The sequence below is a fragment of the Mobula birostris genome, chromosome 16 (assembly GCF_030028105.1).
Source record: "Mobula birostris isolate sMobBir1 chromosome 16, sMobBir1.hap1, whole genome shotgun sequence".
In the NCBI taxonomy this organism is placed as follows: domain Eukaryota; kingdom Metazoa; phylum Chordata; class Chondrichthyes; order Myliobatiformes; family Myliobatidae; genus Mobula; species Mobula birostris.
In genome coordinates, this window is record NC_092385.1 from 1,996,100 (window position 1) to 2,013,863 (window position 17,764).

At 53.1% G+C, this 17,764-nt stretch overlaps 1 protein-coding gene across 1 annotated transcript in view; it reads right to left on the bottom strand.

Moving 5' to 3' along the window:
• Positions 1 to 9,263: 9,263 nt before the first annotated feature.
• The window catches only part of LOC140210933 (G-protein coupled receptor 22-like), a 28,768-nt gene continuing 20,267 nt past the window's right edge, over positions 9,264 to 17,764 (bottom strand). Inside the window, exons 3-4 of the mRNA XM_072280203.1 lie at positions 14,613 to 14,763; positions 9,264 to 14,232 (exon numbers count right to left, since the gene is read on the bottom strand). Of these exons, the coding sequence (XP_072136304.1) occupies positions 12,883 to 14,184 (1,302 nt within the window). The 5' untranslated portion in view covers positions 14,185 to 14,232; positions 14,613 to 14,763 and the 3' untranslated portion in view covers positions 9,264 to 12,882. The remainder of the gene's footprint in view (positions 14,233 to 14,612; positions 14,764 to 17,764) is intronic.

Below are 17,764 nucleotides of genomic sequence, written 5' to 3' on the forward strand. Positions count from 1 at the left end.
AGGGTGAAAGGTGAAATATTTACGGGAAACCTGAGGGGGAACTTCTTCACTCAGAGGGGGTGAGAGTGCGGAATGTGCTGCCAGTGGAAGTGGGGGGGAATGCAGGTTCAATTTAAGAGAAGTTTGGATAAGTGCGTGGGAAGGGTATTGAAGTCTTTGGTCCAGGTGTAGATTGATGGACTAGGCAGAATACTAGTTCAGCATGGACTAGATTGGCCGAAGGACCTGCACTGTGAAAAGGACGTGTAATGAGCTTAGGACGCCAGGAGCACTGAGCTACAGAGGGATTTTGGATTGATCGCTGAAGTGGCAGGACATGTCGATAAGGTGATGAAGGAAGTTCATGGGATACATCCCTTCCTACCTGGGTCAGTGAGGTTGTGGTAGAGCTTTTGTGTAAAATCATTTCCCTCTGGCAGGTGTCTAAGCTGAAGGCAAGGAGAAGACCAGAGGAAGTTTCCTTTTACCTAGAGGGTAGTGGCAATGTGGAAGGCATTGCCAGAGGGGGTGGTGGGTCAGAGCCTGTTGCAACATCTTGGTGAAAACCAACAGCACCAAGTCTAGAAGGCTACAGATCAAGTGCTTGTAAATACCATCAGAGAGGGTGGCTAATTATCCTGGATTAAACAGAGGTCTTGTGTCCTCGCTGTATCTCCGTGAAGGGTTCCAACCCAAAGCGTTGGCAGTCCAGTTCCCTCCACAGGTGCTGTCTGACCCACTCAGTTCATTTTCAGCTCCAGATTCCAACATCTGCGACCTCTTCTTTCTTCACCAGGATGTTAGTCATAGTCACAGTCATACTTTATTGATCCCGGGGGAAATTGGTTTTCGTTACAGTTGCACCATAAATAATAAATAGTAATAAAACCATAAATAGTTAAATAGTAATATGTAAATTATGCCAGTAAATTATGAAATAAGTCCAGGACCAGCCTATTGGCTCAGGGTGTCTGACCCTCCAAGGGAGGAGTTGTAAAGTTTGATGGCCACAGGCAGGAAACTTTACCTGGAATGGAGCGTGATGTACCACCCCCTTTTTAAAAAACAGAACTATAGGTTTATTTACACCAAAATTACACAAAGTACAAACGTTAATTATTTACCAGACAGTGAATAAATTCAAATTAAAATATGGTTATTACTGCCTATGAAACAGTCAATTCCCGGGGGTGCACCGCTTCCAGAAGTCCCCCTCTGTACTGTACCTGTACAGGTCCAGCGAGAATAGAACCTCATAAGAGGAAATTTACGGAACGATTCCCGCTGGATCTGTGATGTTCCTCTGCCAGTGGCTCCACAAAATGCCTCCGGGGGCCTTGAGAGAACAGAAGGGCGAGGCGAGGTCCAGATCCTGTAGCATCAGGACCCGCGACCTCACATAATCGCCTCGGGACCCCTTGAACCACAGGTACCTCAGCGCCTCCTCCTTCCTCTGGTACTCATCCCAGAGGGGCTTGTCCCATCGGTTAGCCCCAGCCGGGACTCCAGGTGTCAATCACCTCCTTCTCAAGCCGATCGATCCCGGACATCCGCTGCTCGGTCGGTCCCCGAGCATATTCCTGGCACAGCAGTCGGACCCACGTCCCACCAGAGCCTCAGGGAGCGGGAACTTTCCTCTTGTTCCTGCCAGGACTTCGAGAAGAGCTGGAACAATCCCGGAAATGGCTGCCCTCCGGCAGCCGGTTGTTGAAGTGCCAGTACGCGGACCCCAGCCGTGCGGGCAGCACATTCCGCTCTGCCCACCCCAGGTGGTGGTCCGAGCACGCAACTGGCCGCACGGAGGCGGCCGACACCCGGGAGACGTGCGCCCTGGAGACACAGAGTTAGACGATCCGCGAGCCTCCACCCCCTCCGTACCTCCCCGAGAAAGCACAGAGGTCAGGGTGAAGGTTCTACCAGATAACACCAAGTCCGTGGAGACAATCGACTCCCTGAACTTCCTTACCGATGCTCGACGACTCTGGGGACCAGTGTGATCCCTCCCCTCGAGGGTGCAGTTGAAGTCACCCCCCAGGATAACGCACTGGCTACCATCCATGGAGCCCAGCAACACAGACTCTTCTCGGAATGGGCACAAAGATATCGGGCCAGGCTCAGGGGCGCGCACATTTATAACGTGCATCGGTGAGCCACCCTGACGCACGGCAAGGCGAAGCAGGCGGCCCGGCACGATTTCCTGAACCTACAATATCTCAGGCTGGAGAAACGATGGCCACCCTGCTGGAAGTGGAGCTGAGGTGGCTGATGTGGACCCCACCTCGCCACCCCCCCCCCCCCCCGCCATTCCAGGAGCCAGGTGGATTCTTCTCCTCGAACGGAGCGGGTTTCCTGCAGGAAGCTCACCGCATATCTCCCGTCCCGGAGGACAGAGAGATGATGGAATCTGCGGACCGCCATTGACATTGAGGGTTGTGACACTTAGCTTCGTGACACATCTTACCGAGACCCCTCACCAGAGCCCCCGGTAGAGGGAGCAGAGATCTCCTTCCAGCCCTGTCCCGTCTTCGCCCTGTAACATCTTACCGAGACCCCTCACCGGAGCCCCCGGGAGAGGGAGCAGAGATCTGCTTCCAGCCCTGTCCCGTCTTCGCCCTGTAACATCTTACCGAGACCCCTCACCGGAGCCCCTGGGAGAGGGAGCAGAGATCTCCTTCCAGCCCTGTAATGCTTCTCCAGGTACTCCAGCAGACTCTCGGACTGACACCTCTCCTTACGGGTCACCTCAGCTCCCCTCCCCTTCTTTTGGAGGGTCACGTGTAGAGACTGAACGGCCCCTCCCAGACCCGACCAGCGATCGGTGGCCAACTGGGCCTTGAAAGGTCTCCTCCAGTCGACCCTCACGAACTGCCGTATCTCCTACAGAGAGACGGGCTGTGACTCGGTGCTGGGGTCGAGGAGTCTGCCATCTCGGCTTCCACCTCACATGTCCCACGGTCTTGTCACCCTCCAAGCAGCCATCATCTCCAACCGATGTGACCACCCCGCTCCAAACCATGGCCCTAATGGAAGGCCCCACCACGGGCTCTCCCCCCAGCCCCACGACCACGAGACATGGGAGCAGAATCATGCCATTCAGCCCATCGAGTCCGCTCCGCCATTTCATCATGGCTGATTCCGAATTCCATTTAATCCCACACATCTGCCTCGGCCAATCAGGAATCTATCGGCTTCTGGTATAAATATACCCACAGACTTGGCCTCCCCTGCAGTCTGTGGCAGAGCGTTCCACAGATTCACCACTCTGTGACTAAAAAAACCTCCTTTCTCCCGTTCTAAAGGGTCGCCCCTCAATTTTAAGGCTGTGTCTTCTAATTCTGGATACCCCCACCACTGGAAACACCCTCTCCACATCCACCCTATACAGTCCCTCCAACGTTCAATGAAATCCCCACACATTCTTCTAAATTCCAGTGAGTACAGGCCCAAAGCTGCCAAATATTGCTCACATGTTAATCCCTTCCTTCCCGGAATCATCCTCATGAACCTCCTCTGAACTCGCTCCAATGACAGCACATCCCTTCTGAGAAAGGACAGAGAGGTGGGGGGGGGGGGTCCTGTCACCTCTGGATCCGGAATCCCTCCCACGGCCAGGATACAAGCCTGCTGGGCCGTATCCATCTCCACACCCCTATCACCCGCCCCGGAGTCAGCGCCAGAAGAGTCCCCTCCCTCCTCACCCCGTGGGCCGCACTCCCTCTGATGGACTGCACGGGATGGCGATTCCGGGTTGCTCCGATTCCCCTCGTGGACTAGGCGCCTCTCAGCAGGGTACCTGGCCTCAACTGAGGCAACAATCTGGGGAACCAACCCCACTGATGACCCTGCACCCAGAGGGAGACAACGGGGGGGGGGGGGTGACAGGGGGAGGGACAGTAAAGCGGGGGGCGGGGTGTCAGCGGAGGAAGGCCCAGTAGTCTCACCCTGTGTCCCTGCGGCAGAATTGGCCACCCGACGGTTCAGGCAATTCTTCCGAATGTGTGCAAACTCTTTACAGGTATGGCACCTCAGGCACCCACAGACCAGGGGACGGTATAGTATCGCCCCTCAGAATAATCCTGGAGCTGCCCTTGGGCCCCACCCCGCTCCAGCTGCATCGGCAGATGGCGCTGGAATGAGAGTAGGTGCTCATAACCCCGGGGAGGCTCTCTGTACCGTATCGGGGTTATTTCCGATCGCACCTCGCGATGGAGCGCAGACTGGGGAATGGGGCCTTGTCGGGGAGATGGGGGTGGATGTTTTAGTCATCGTCATCGTCATACTTTATTGATCCCGGGGGAAATTGGTTTTCGTTACAGTTGCACCATAAATAATAAATAGTAATAGAACCATAAATAGTTAAATAGTAATATGTAAATTATGCCAGTAAATTATGAAATGTCCAGGACCAGCCTATTGGCTCAGGGTGTCTGACCCTCCAAGGGAGGAGTTGTAAAGTTTGATGGCCACAGGCAGGAATGACTCCCTATGACGCTCTGTGTTGTATCTCGGTGGAATGAGTCTCTGGCTGAATGCACTCCTGTGCCCAGTACATTATGTAGTGGATGGGAGACATTGCCCAAGATGGCATGCAACTTGGACAGCATGCTGGTCTGAGAGGATTACCGACCGCACGGGGCCCAGCACCGGGTCCACCTGCATAAAAACTCTCCCCACCCTCAGCCCCTGACTCAGGACCAGAAACACACCCCGCGGTGACTTCAAATACAGGAGAGTTTTCCCGTTCAATACCACTACCGCAACGATGCCCTCACGGCCTCCGACGGTCTCCGCCACGGCCTCTATGGCGGCATTCCTACCGAGGCACAGTACACCGTACCGTGTTCTTTAAAGTCGGGAATTTGAACGGGTGGTCATCTTGGTGAGCTGTAACTCCCGACCCCGCGGACCCCACCGCACATCTTCGGCGGGGACACCTTGGAGCTGAAACCTGCCATGATGCCGTTCAAATTCAAAAGTTCACCACCACCGCTGGGGTATTACACAGTCGACACCCAGCGGAACACCAGTGAACAGTCAAAAGGGAACCGTTCAGAGACTGGACCGGGGAGAAAAGGAGTGGACAGGCAAGGAAGTGCTAAAACCCTCAGCACCGTCTGTGCAGCGGCGAACAATGAAAGCTTTTCCCGGGCCGGGCCGGTTCGCTGTTCCTCTGGCCGCTCCAAAATCCCGAACCCTCGCACCCAGTCACCCTGGGATCGGCACTCCGAACGGGATGGGTTTCCACTGTTACAAACATCCCTGCTCCCAACAATGTCAGACTTGAAATTTTGGCAATCCGCCAGTCGCATCCACTGTTCAGCGCTGAGAGACACTGATCCTTCCAGACAAGGAAACTGTTTCAGTTACGGCAACACACATCAAAGTTGCTGGTGAACGCAGCAGGCCAGGCAGCATCTCTAGGAAGAGGTACAGTCGACGTTTCGGGCCGAGACCCTTCGTCAGGACTAACTGAAGGAAGAGTTAGTAAGAGATTTGAAAGTGGGAGGGGGAGGGGGAGATCCGAAATGATAGGAGAAGACAGGAGGGGGAGGGATGGAGCCATTTATATACACACATTCTTTCTCTCTCTCCTTTTTCTCCCTCTCACTATACCCCTTGCCCATCCTCTGGGTCCACCCCCCCCCTCCTTTTCTCTCTCCCTGGGCCTCCTGTCCCCAGATCCACTCATATCCCCTTTGCCTATCACCTGTCCAGCTCTTGGCTCCATCCCTCCTCCTCCTGTAATTTCGGATCTGCCCCTCCCCCTCCCCCTTTCAAATCTCTTACTAGCTCTTCCTTCAGTTAGTCCTGACAAAGGGTCTCGGCCCGAAACGTTGACTGTACCTCTTCCTAGAGATGCTGCCTGGCCTGCTGCGTTCACCAGCAACTTTGATGTGTGCTGCTTGAATTTCCAGCATCTGCAGCTATCCTCGTGTTTGTGTTTCAGTTACTGAGATGATTCTCCACACTGCCAACCCTTCTGGTGGTCTTCTGCAGCAAGTTTTCAGCTTTGGGAGAGAGTGCTCCGACAGCGTGAGCCCCTCCACAGTGTGACTTTCCCTCAGCACCTCCGTTTTTGGCAGAAACTCAGCCGTTCGGCGGGCGCCAGCACAGGGAGCTGGAACTGTGCAACTTCCGCGGGATTGCGGGCAAACCCATCGGCTCCTGTATGCAGAGATTCGCCTGCACAGTTGTGAACACATGCGTGGATTTTCTTTTTTTTTATCCTTCTCTCTGTCATACACACTTACAGAGGTTCTCCATACAAACTCCTGCAGATACCGGATGACACACACACCTCCTCTCTCTCTCACACACACACACTCTCGCTCACTGTCTCTCTCACACACTCTCACTCTGTCCCTCACACACACACACACACAGGTTCTCACATACAAGCTCACACACACTCTCTCACTCACATTCTCTCTCTCTCACACACACACCTCTCTCTCACTCACACACTCTCACTCAGTCTCTCACACACACACACGCAGGTTCTCACATACAAGCTCACACACGCACCTCTCTCTCACTCACACACACTCTCACTCACTCTCTCTCACACACACACACACACTCTCGCTCACTGTCTCTCTCACACACACAGGTTCTCACATACAAGCTCACACACACTCTCTCACTCACATTCTCTCTCTCTCACACACACACACTCACCTCTCTCTCACTCACACACACTCTCTCTCATCCACACACTTTCACTCAGTCTCTCTCACACACACACTCACTCTGTCCCTCACTCACACACACACACAGGTTCTCACATACAAGCTCACACACGCACCTCTCTCTCACTCACTCTCTCTCTCTCTCTCACACTCTCACTCACGTTCTCTCTCACACACACAGGTTCTCACATACAAGCTCACACGCACCTCTCTCTCACTCACTCTTTCTCACACACTCTCTCACACACACACTCTCACTCTGTCCCTCACACACACACACAGGTTCTCACATACAAGCTCACACACTCTCTTTCTCACTCACACACACATATTTCTAACACAATGACATTTCTGGGAAGAAGTGAGTAGGACTGAGGCCATTCAGCCCCTTGAGACCCTCTGGCAGGCTTCTCTTTAAAATATTCAATCTGTTTCCACTGCTCTTTGTTGAAGACTCACAAGAGAAATCATCGGCCTCATATGAACGTCCCTCATTTTTAGTGTCCTGATTTGGATTCTTCCACCGGAGGAACTGTCTCCACGTCCAGCCCATCAGAACCACTCAGGATCTGACTTGCTTTAACTGTCCCCTCTCACCTTCCAGTGGATGCAAGCCTGGTCACTCATACAGGAAAACCCAGCCTCTCCAGAGTACCAGCTCAGTAAAACTCTGAACAGTTTCCAATATATTAACGTCTCACCTTAAATTGGGGGATCACTACCACACATGGAAGGTAGATGTGATCTCACTCCTTCCTCATTTCGCTACCCAACTTCACCACAATAATTTTACGTAGAACAGATTACAGGCCTTTGGGCCCATGATGCTGTTCCATCTCTTAACCTACTCAAAGATAAATCTTATCCTTTCCTCCCACATAGTCCAGCTTGCTATCATCCATATGTCTATCTTAAGAGTTTCCTATATTCCTTAATGTATCTGCCTCTACCATCACCCGTGGAAGGGCATTCCGCACACACCCACCACTCTCCATGCTAAAAACTCCCACCAATGACCTCCACCCCGATACTTTACCCCAAATACCTTAAAATATTGCCCTTCGCATTAGTTATTTCCATCCTAGGAAAAAGTCTCAGTCCATCCGCTCAATCTTTGCCTTTTTTTTCCTTTTTGTGTTCTTAAGTACAAGTGTTACCCAACTACCACGTTCCCGTTGGCCAGACTGACTCCGATCACTTGCTGCCGACAGCAGACCCGTGAAACTCCATTATTCGAGAGCATTACAGTTCCCCCGGCCTCCACCAGGTGGCGGTAGGAGTCTGGACAATCTCCATCGAGATGGGTGACAATCCCACAGTCACAGTTACCCCCAGGATTCTCACCCCCCCCAGTCTCCCCCCCCCGGGGATTCTCACACCCCACCCCAGTCTCCCCCCCCCCGGGAATTCTCACACCCCACCCCAGTCTCCCCCCCCCCCGGGGATTTTCACTCCATCCCAGTCTCCCCCCCAGGATTCTCACACCCCACAGTCTACCCCCCGGGGATTCTCACACCCCCAATCTCCCCCCCGGGAATTCTCACACCCCACCCCAGTCTCCCCCGGGGATTCTCACTCCATCCCAGTCTCCCCCCCGGGAATTCTCACCCCCCCGGGGATTCTCAGTCTCCCTCCCAGGGGATTCTCACCCCACCCCAGTCTCCCCCCCGCAGATTCTCACTCCATCCCAGTCTCTCCCCCCCCCCCACCGGGGATTCTCACTCCATCCCAGTCTCCCCCCGGGGATTCTCACACCCCACAGTCTCCCCTCCCCCGGGGATTCTTACCCCACCCCAGTCTCCCCCGGGGATTCTCACTCCATCCCAGTCTCCCCCCCCCGGGGATTCTCACACCCCCACAGTCTCTCCTCCCCCACCCAGTCACAAGGACCCTGTCCCCGCTCTCTGGATTCCTTCTCCTCACACCGAAGCCCCTCTCTCTCACTCACCAAGGTCCCAGTTCCTGTCCACCCCCACCACCATTCACCAGGACTCCACCTCCCTCCAGACGCTGCCTGCCCTGCTGTACATGTCAAACACTCACTGGGGTTATTTCTGTTTTCCAGTATCGACGTTCTGTTGATTTTATTAACTGGGGAAAGGTGGTGATGACCTTTGAACCCCCTCCTCCTCTGTCAAACACCTTTCTCCTGAATTTCCACCTGGCTGATCTGATGATCTCTTCATGTGAGATACTTTCTGCTGCTGGGAGATGGGGGAGGATTTCTTAAGTCTGACCAACAGTGACCTCAATCTGAACTGGAGACCAGAAAAATGGCTGAAGGCTACAGGAACTGTACACTGGGGTTTGCCCTACATCAACAGCTCTCCCAGAACCTGCTCTGAATTAATCATTGTTGGCTCTGTTTCCAACCGCACCCACCTTCCCGGCTCCGAACCCAGAAACACACCAGTACCATTTGAACTGTAACATAACCAGCACTCTTCCAGCTCCAGACGAGTGCTGATGCAAAGAGAGTGCGAGGGTGGTGTGTCCTCCCAGGGACCTCGGAGCCAGCACAGGCTGCCCTTCAGAAAGAGATAGGACATAGCATGAGCCATTCGGCCCACAGTATTGTGCCATAATCTGCTTCAAGATCAATATAACATTTCTCTCCCATATAGTCTCCATTTTCCATCAACCATTTGCCTATTTAAGAGTCTCTTAAAAGTATCTTATTTAATACTTTTAATTCACTTTTGAGATGGCACAGTAGCGTAGTGGTAAGCAAAACGCTTTGTGGTACCAGCGACCCAGGTTCAATTCCCGCCACTCCCTGTAAGGAGTTTGTACGTTCTCCCCGTGATCGCGTGGGTTTCCTCTGGGTGCTCTGATTTCCTCCCACAGTCTGAAGACATACCAGTCATTGTAACTTGCCCCCTGATTAGGCTAGGATTAAACTGAGGAATTGCTGGGCAGCGCGGCTCGCAGTTCAGTAAGGGCCTGTTCTGCTCTGTATTTCAAAAAAAAACTTAGTTGAGTAGAAATACAATTAAATTGTTTGGAAATATGATACATCTTATTTAAGATTTAATTGTGTAGAAATACAAGACAAAGAAGTTTTTGGGTCCTTGTATTTCTACTCAATTACTATTGTCAGAGGAAGGGATACAGGGGCGTAAAATTACAATTTGAGCACAAGATGATGAGGCACAGATTGAGGAGACAGTCAGAGCCTTTGTTTCAGGGTGGAAATATCTAATGCTAAAGGGCATCATTTCAGGTGATTGGAGGAAAGTAGAGGGGTGGGGTGGGAAGAGATGTCAGAGGTAGGTTTTTTTGAAAGAGAGGTGTGGGTACGGATCACACTGCCAAGGGCAGGCGTCGAGGCAGACCCAGAAAGCCAGATGGATGATAGGAAAATGGAGAGCACTGTGGGAGGGAAGGGTTAGATTGATCTTACAGGCCGGCACAACATTGTGGCCCAGAGGTCTGGTACTGTTTGTTCAATGCTCTAAAAGACATTTGGGCAGGAATTGAGAGGTATGGGCCAGACAATGGTGAAGGGAGTAGATCACGAGCAGTTAGGTTGAAGGGCCTGTTTCTATTAAATGTCAACAATCACCATGTTTCGGAGACGTTAGACAACAATTAAACAGGCAAGATACAAAAGAACAAGGTCTTAATGTGCATAAATGGAATTCGTGTGTAGACAGACAAAAATCAGCATACATGATTTGGGCTGAAGGGGCACTTTCTGTCTGTACCACTGTGATTTGAAGACTAGTCATTTCTTACTCTGACTGAATCACTCCTGCCTGTACTCTTTTAGCCTCAGCCTTACACTTTCATAGATGTATTTTCATAATTTAACCCTCCACATTTTTCAAAATCTCTTTCCCAATTCACCAAGTTCCCAAGCTTTGCGGTCAGTAGAATTATCAGTCTCCACATTAGTAGAAGCTGCCTCCATGCTTGGAGGGTCCCAGCTCCGCCCTCTGAGGGTCCCCCTCCGCACTCTGTAGTCCGGGGGTCCCCCTCCGCACTCTAAGGGTCCCACGTCCAGGCTGACTGGTTGGTTGACCCCACCACCATGCTCTGTGATCTGAGGGTCCTACCACTGCACTGTGGGTCCCATCTCTTCACTGACACTTGGCACCACCTCCGCACTGTGGGTCCATCTCCATGCTGACCCATTAGTCGGCCCTACCTCTGCACTCTGAGGGTTTATGAGATTCTGAAAGAACAAAACTCCTCCTGTTAGTCAGTCAGTGTTTATTGCCCTCAAAAAGGAGGGGCTGAGGTGCCCTTAGCAGTCCTTCCGGTGAAAGTGTTCACCACAGTGCTGGTTGGAGGGAGGTCAGGGCTTAGACCTAACGACGGGGAAGGACCAGCAAGATGTTTCCAAGCCAGGGTGATGGGGACCCTGCAAGGTGGTGGTGTCTCCCCACACCAAGTGCCTTTGTTCTTGGAGGTAGAGTCACCGTTCTGGGGGGAGTGAATTCTGTAGACAGTGAATACTGCAGCCTCAGTGTGCCGGTACTGGGGGGGCAGGGTGTTTGTTTCGTATGGTGGGCAGGGCAGATCCAGTGGGTTCTTTGTTCCGGACAGTGCTGCGCTCACCCAGGCCACTGGAGAGAGTTCGATCACACTCCTGACCTGTGCCTGCTGGAGTTCAATCACACTGTACCTGTGCAGTGAGCTTGGTGCGTCAGGAGATGAGTCACGACCCATAGGATACCCAGCAGATCTGGCCTGGGGCACAGTATCTGTCTGTCCAGGTGAGTCTGTGGTCGGTGTCAACTCCTGCAGTTTTGTGTCCAGTGGAGCACTGGGTTCTTCTGGCAGCCGTATGTTGCAGTAACCTCCGTCTCCTAGTGGGACACCACTCCTGCCTCCCAACTTTGTGTCACACGGGCCACACCGTCACTTTACCTTCTCTCCAGAGGCAGCTTGGAGCCTCCGTACAAAAGAGGTGAGAGTGGGAGGGATGTGGGGCCCAGGTGAGGGTGGGAGGGATGTGGGGCCTAGGTGAGGGGTTGTTGGATAGACCCCTCTACTGGCTGTGGTTCTGGGACTGGTTTAACCTATGCACTGCCATGTTCCACTGGATGATGTCAAGGGTAGGGACAGGGCTTTGGGTGCTGAAGGGTCCTGTAGGGGCAGGACCTTGCTGCCACTGGTTCTGGGAGGGAGGAGGAGATGGAAAGGGCGGTCTGAGGGTGGAGTTTGGGGAAGATGCTGGTGTTTGAGGTTGGGACTGAGGGTGGGAGAGGGAGGGATAGTGGTACTTCAGGGAGGAATTGAGGGTGGGAGAGGGAGGGATGGAGGAAGGGGCTTGGGGAAGGTGGGTGAGCCAGATCAAGGATAGGAGAATTGAAGGTACGATTGGGGGTTTGAGGGAGGAAAGAGGTGATTGAGAGTGAAATTGGGGTAATGGGGGTAATTGAGGGTGGGATTGGGGGAATGGAAGTGATTGAGGGTTGGATTAGAGGAATGGGGGTGATTGAGGATGGGATTAGAGGAATGGGGTGATTGAGGATGGGATTGGGGGAATGGGGTGATTGAGGATGGGATTGGGGGAATGGGGTGATTGAGGGAGCGATTGGGGGAATGAAGGTGGGATTAGAGGATTGGGGTGATTGAGGATGGGATTGGGGGAATGGGGTGATTGAGGGTGGGATTGGGGGAATGGGGTGATTGAGGGAGCGATTGGGGGAATGAAGGTGGGATTAGAGGATTGGGGTGATTGAGGTTGGGATTGGGGGAATGGGGTGATTGAGGATGGGATTGGGGGAATGGGGTGATTGAGGATGGGATTGGGGGAATGGGGTGATTGAGGGTGGGATTGGGGGAATGGGGTGATTGAGGGAGCGATTGGGGGAATGAGGGTGGGATTAGAGGATTGGGGTGATTGAGGATGGGATTAGAGGAATGGGGTGATTGAGGTTGGGATTGGGGGAATGGGGTGATTGAGGGTGGGATTGGGGGAATGGGGTGATTGAGGATGGGATTAGAGGAATGGGGTGATTGAGGATGGGATTGGGGAATGGGGTGATTGAGGGTGGGATTGGGGGAATGGGGTGATTGCGGGTGGGATTGGGGGAATGGGGTGATTGCGGGTGGGATTGGGGGAATGGGGTGATTGTGGGTGGAATGGGGGAATGAGGGTAATTGAAGGTGGGACTGGTGGAAGAATGGGGCAATTGAGGGAAGGAGGGATTGAGGGTGGCATTCAAGGTGGGATTGGGGGAAGTGCTGCTGGTGTGGAGGATCAGGCCAGGGGCTGGGAGGGGGCCCCAGCTGCCCCCACCTGCTGAGCCTTGCCAGTCTCCACCCAGGAGTTGTGGATGACAGTGGCACTGGGCGCAGGGTCAACTTGCAACACGGACACTACCCGCTTCTTCACCTTGCTCTTGAGGACCTGACGGAACTTGTGTCGGGCGAAGGCGTACAGCAGCGGGTGGAAGACGGTGGTGGCGTAGGCCAGGGCCAGGCCGCAGAGGCGCAGGCGGATCAGCCGGTCGCTGGGCCCCAGGCACAGCAGCAGCACGTGGACCACGGAGACGGGGGCCCAGCACAGCAGGAAGGTGCAGACGGTGAGCAGCGACATCCGGAACACCCGCCTCTGCCTCTGCCGTCGGTCCCGGTGCCGCCTGACTGCCCGCCGCAGCGCAATGATCACCGACACCGAGGCGTGGACGCCCAGCGCGGGGGGCGGTCCTCCCACGGCGGGGGACGGCCTCCGGCTCTCGTACTGGGCGCTGAGCGAGCCCGTCCCCGCCGCCGCGCCCTTCCTCTTCCGGCGCCGCCGTTGTCGCTGCCTCCTGCTCTTGCGCTTCTGCCCGCGGCCGAAGTGGTTGCCGACGCGGATGTCGAGCGCCTTCAGGATGCGGGAATAGGCGGCCAGCATGCCCGCGGCAGCCAAGCAGAAGCTGGGGACCTGCAGGAAGAGGTGGCCGTAGGCGGCAGGCCGGCGCCGGTACTCTTCGGTGCCGACGCACAGCAGGCTGCGGTTGCGCCCGGCGGGACCTTGCAGCGGCGCCCTGAAGAACTCGGCCTCGATGAAGGGCGTGAAGAAGACCAGCAGCGAGAGGAGCCAGACGGCAGCCAGCAGCAGCACTGCCCGGCCCAGTGTCAGCAGCCTGTTGGCCGGCCGCACCGAGATGTCGTAGCGGTCCAGGCTGATCACCAGCACGTTGATGGCGGTGGCCACGCTGGCAAAGGTGACACAGGCCTCGTGGAAACAGCAGAGGAGCGCCAGGTCACTGTCCAGCGGGGTCAGCACCACGGTGATGGTCAGGGGGACGCACACCAGGCAGATGATGAGGTCCAGCACGTGCAGGTTGATGGTCACCACGTTACTGACCGAGTCTACCAGGCCGCTCTGCACGCAGTACAGGACCAGCACCGTCAGGTTGCTGCCGAACGCCAGCACGATCTCCAGTGTCAGGAAGCTGGTCAGCGACACCTGGAAGCTGACTGGGTAAGAGACGCACCAGCCCGGCTTTACGGATGACTTGTCCATGGCCTGGGGCACCGTCTGGAAATTATCCAGTTCCATGGCTGTGTCCATCCGGGCCTCTCAGCATAGTCCCAGGAATGGCAAACCCCCTCACTGTACCTAGAACAAACACAATGATGCCGTGGGCATGGATTGCAAACCCCCCTTCACCTATCCGTGGGGCAGGGGGAAGGGGACAGGGTGACGGGGAGGGGAGGGGGAATGGGGAGCGGATGAAGGAATGGGGGAGGAGTGTGGAGAGGTGGGGATGTGGACTGGAAGGATGTTAGGAGATGGGAGACAGAGGAAAAGGAGGAAGAGGGAAGGGGGATGGGGGATGGGAGACGGAGTGGGGACGAAGAGGAGATTAGGGGATGGAGAGAGGGAGGGTACGGGGAAGGGACAGTGGAGAGGGGAGGATTTGCTGGGGTTTGGGGAGACAGGTGTGGAACAGTGTCCCTCGGAGACTGGCCTGTCCGCACTGGGCACAGTGGACCTACCTGTGCCCTCCCTTGTGAACAGACAGCAGCACTCCTGGGCAGCAGAGATGGGTGGTGTACCCTGGCCACAGCTCTCATTCTGCGATAGTGTCCAGCACTCCAGCACCGGTACATTGGAGACAAGCGGGATGTCAGCCCTGTGGACAGCTTTCTGCTCAAAGATAAAGATTAGTTTTACTTATTACACGTACAACACAACATAGGAATATAGAGTGAAATGTGTTGTTTGTGTCTATGAAAAACACTGTCTGAGGATGTGCATTTCAGACCTCTGCTGGCCTGAAACGTTAATGATTTATTCCCCTGCTGAGTTCTTTCAGCATTTTGTGGTGTCCAGACGTGACCGAATCTCCCAACTTCTGCACTAACCGTATCTCACGTCCATCCTGGCCTACGGGGCAGTGAGAGGGGTACTGGCCACCACTCATACCTCCCCAGTTTCGCATTTTCACCACAGGAGGACAGGGCAGCACTTTGGTGAGAGTCTGTGCTACACCTGATTCCTCTCCTGGTCGGTCTGGATCTTCCACAGGACCATTCCTGTGTGCCGTCAGGGGCTGGTTTCAGGTGGCCAACTTTGTCGGGATCCTCACCCTCCACACCAGTCTCCCATGCAGGGCCGGTTGTCCAGCTGGAAGCATCAGAGCCTGATATACCAACTGCCCTACCCACGAGCGCAGGAGAACGCAGAGTTGTGAACACAACCCAGTCCAGCACATGCAAACCAGCCTCACTCCATTGACTTGGTGACAAGAAAGCAGCCAGCATACACATGGACCTTACCCGGACATTCTCTCTTCTCCCCTCTGCAATCTCGCAGAAGATACAAAAGCCCAAGGGTGTGTACCAGAAGCTCACAGACAGCATCTTCCCCTCTTCAGACCTCCCCTATGCTGTCCTCTCATGGGCAGCTTCTACACCACTATGCAGGGATCAGTTTTGGGGCCTCTGCAGTTTTCAATTTACATTAATGATTTGGATAATCACATAACAAATAAACTAGTAAAGTTTACCGGTGACACAAAATTAGGGGGATTATCTGATAACATTCAGGCAGCAGAATCAATACAGTTCGATCTAAACAAAATCCAGATGTGGGCAGATAAATGGCAGATGAAATTAAATATAAGTAAATGAAAAATATATATGGGAAGTAGAATATTAGATGTAACTATAAAGTTGGGAGTCTTGATTTAGAAAATGCGCTGTATGAGAGACACTTCACCTGTGAGTCAGCTGGGGTGATATACTGCGTCCGGTGCTCCTGATGTGGCCTTCTATATATTGGCGACACCCGACGCAGATTGGGAGACCACTTCACTGAACACCTACGCTCTGTCCGCCAGAGAAAGCAGGATCTCCCAGTGGCCACACATTTTAATTCCATGTCCCATTTCCATTCTGATATGTCAATCCATGACCTCCTCTACTGTAAAGATGAAGCCACACTCAGGTTGGAGGAACCACACCTTATATTCCGTCTGGGTAGCCTCCAACCTGATGGCATGAACGTTGATTTCCCTAACTTCTGTTAATGCTCCTCCTCCCCTTCTTACCCCATCCCTAATTTTTATTTTTTTCTTCTCTCTTTCCCTCTCACTATAACTCCTTGCCTGTTCTCCATCTTCCTCTGGTGCTCTCCTCCCCTTTTCCTTCTCCCTGGGCTTCCTGTCCCCTGATCCTCTCATATCCCCTTTGCCAATCACCTGTCCAGCTCTTGGCTCCATCCCTCCCCCTCCTGTCTTCTCCTATCATTTTGGATCTCCCCCTCCTCCTCCCACTTTCAAATCTCTTACTAACTCTTCTTTCAGTTAGTCCTGACAAAGGGTCTCGGCCTGAAACGTCGACTGCACCTCTTCCTATGGATGCTGCCTGGCCCGCTGCGTTCACCAGCATTTTGTGTGTGTTGGTTGTACGAGAGGGATTTGGGCTCCCTGGTAGACTCATCACTATCTACATCTGGAATAGGAAGGCTAACAGATCGTTGAGCTGTATAACGCGTTCAGTGGAGTTCAAGTCTGGGGATGTTCTCCTTAAACTGTGTTATGTGTTTCTGAGGCCACATCTTGAATATTCTGTACAATTTTGGTCTCCATATTGTGTGAGGGAGGTGAAGGCACTGGAGAGAGTCCACAGAAGGGTGACTAGGCTCATTCCAGGTCTGCAGGGTATGAGGTATGAAGAAAGATTGGAAGAATTTAATCTTTTTAGCCTAAGTAGATGTAGAATGAGAGGAGACATGGTAGAAGTGTTTAAAATCATTAAGGGTACAAGTAAAGTGAATGCCAGTTGCTACTTCACAATTAACCCATCAAGGACACGGGGCCCAAAGGTGGAGAATGGTTAAGGGGAGATTTCATACAAACATCAGGAAGCATTTCTAAATCAGGAAGCATTTCTTCACACAGTGAATTATGGACACATGGAACAAACTACCTACACATGGAAAAACTCAATAGTTATTTCAACACACTATGTGAATAGGATTTTGGCAAGCTTCGTTGGTCTGAATGGCCTGTTAGGAAGGTCGAAAACCTACAGCGCAATACAGGCCCTTCGGCCCACAATGTTTTGCCGAATATGTACTTACTTTAGAAATTACCTAGGATTACCCATAGCCCTCTATTTTTCTAAGCTCCATTTACCTATCCAGGAGTCTCCTAAACCAGCGGTCCCCAACCACGGGCTGCAGACCGGTACCGGGCCGTGAGGAAACGATATGAGTCAGCTGTACCTTTCCTCATTCCCAGTCACGCACTGTTGAACTTGAACATAGGGTTGCCAACTGTCCCGTATTTGCCGGGACATCCCGTATACTGGGTTAAATTGCTTTGTCCCGTATTTCCCCCGCTAAGGTACAGCGTTCCTATGAAACCTTTCGTGCCAAGATGGCATGGAAGCGAAGAAGCAATTACCATTAATATATATGGGAACAATTTTTGAGCGTTCTCAGACCCAAAAAATAACCTACCAAATCATACCAAGTAACACATAAAACCGAAAATAAATGACACTAACATATAGTAAAAGCAGGAATGATATGATAAATACACAGCCTATATAAAGTAGAAATAATGTATGTACAGTATAGTCGGGAAGATGAAGGCAAAACCAATTGGTGAGGGAAAAAAATCGGCACTTACGCACATGCG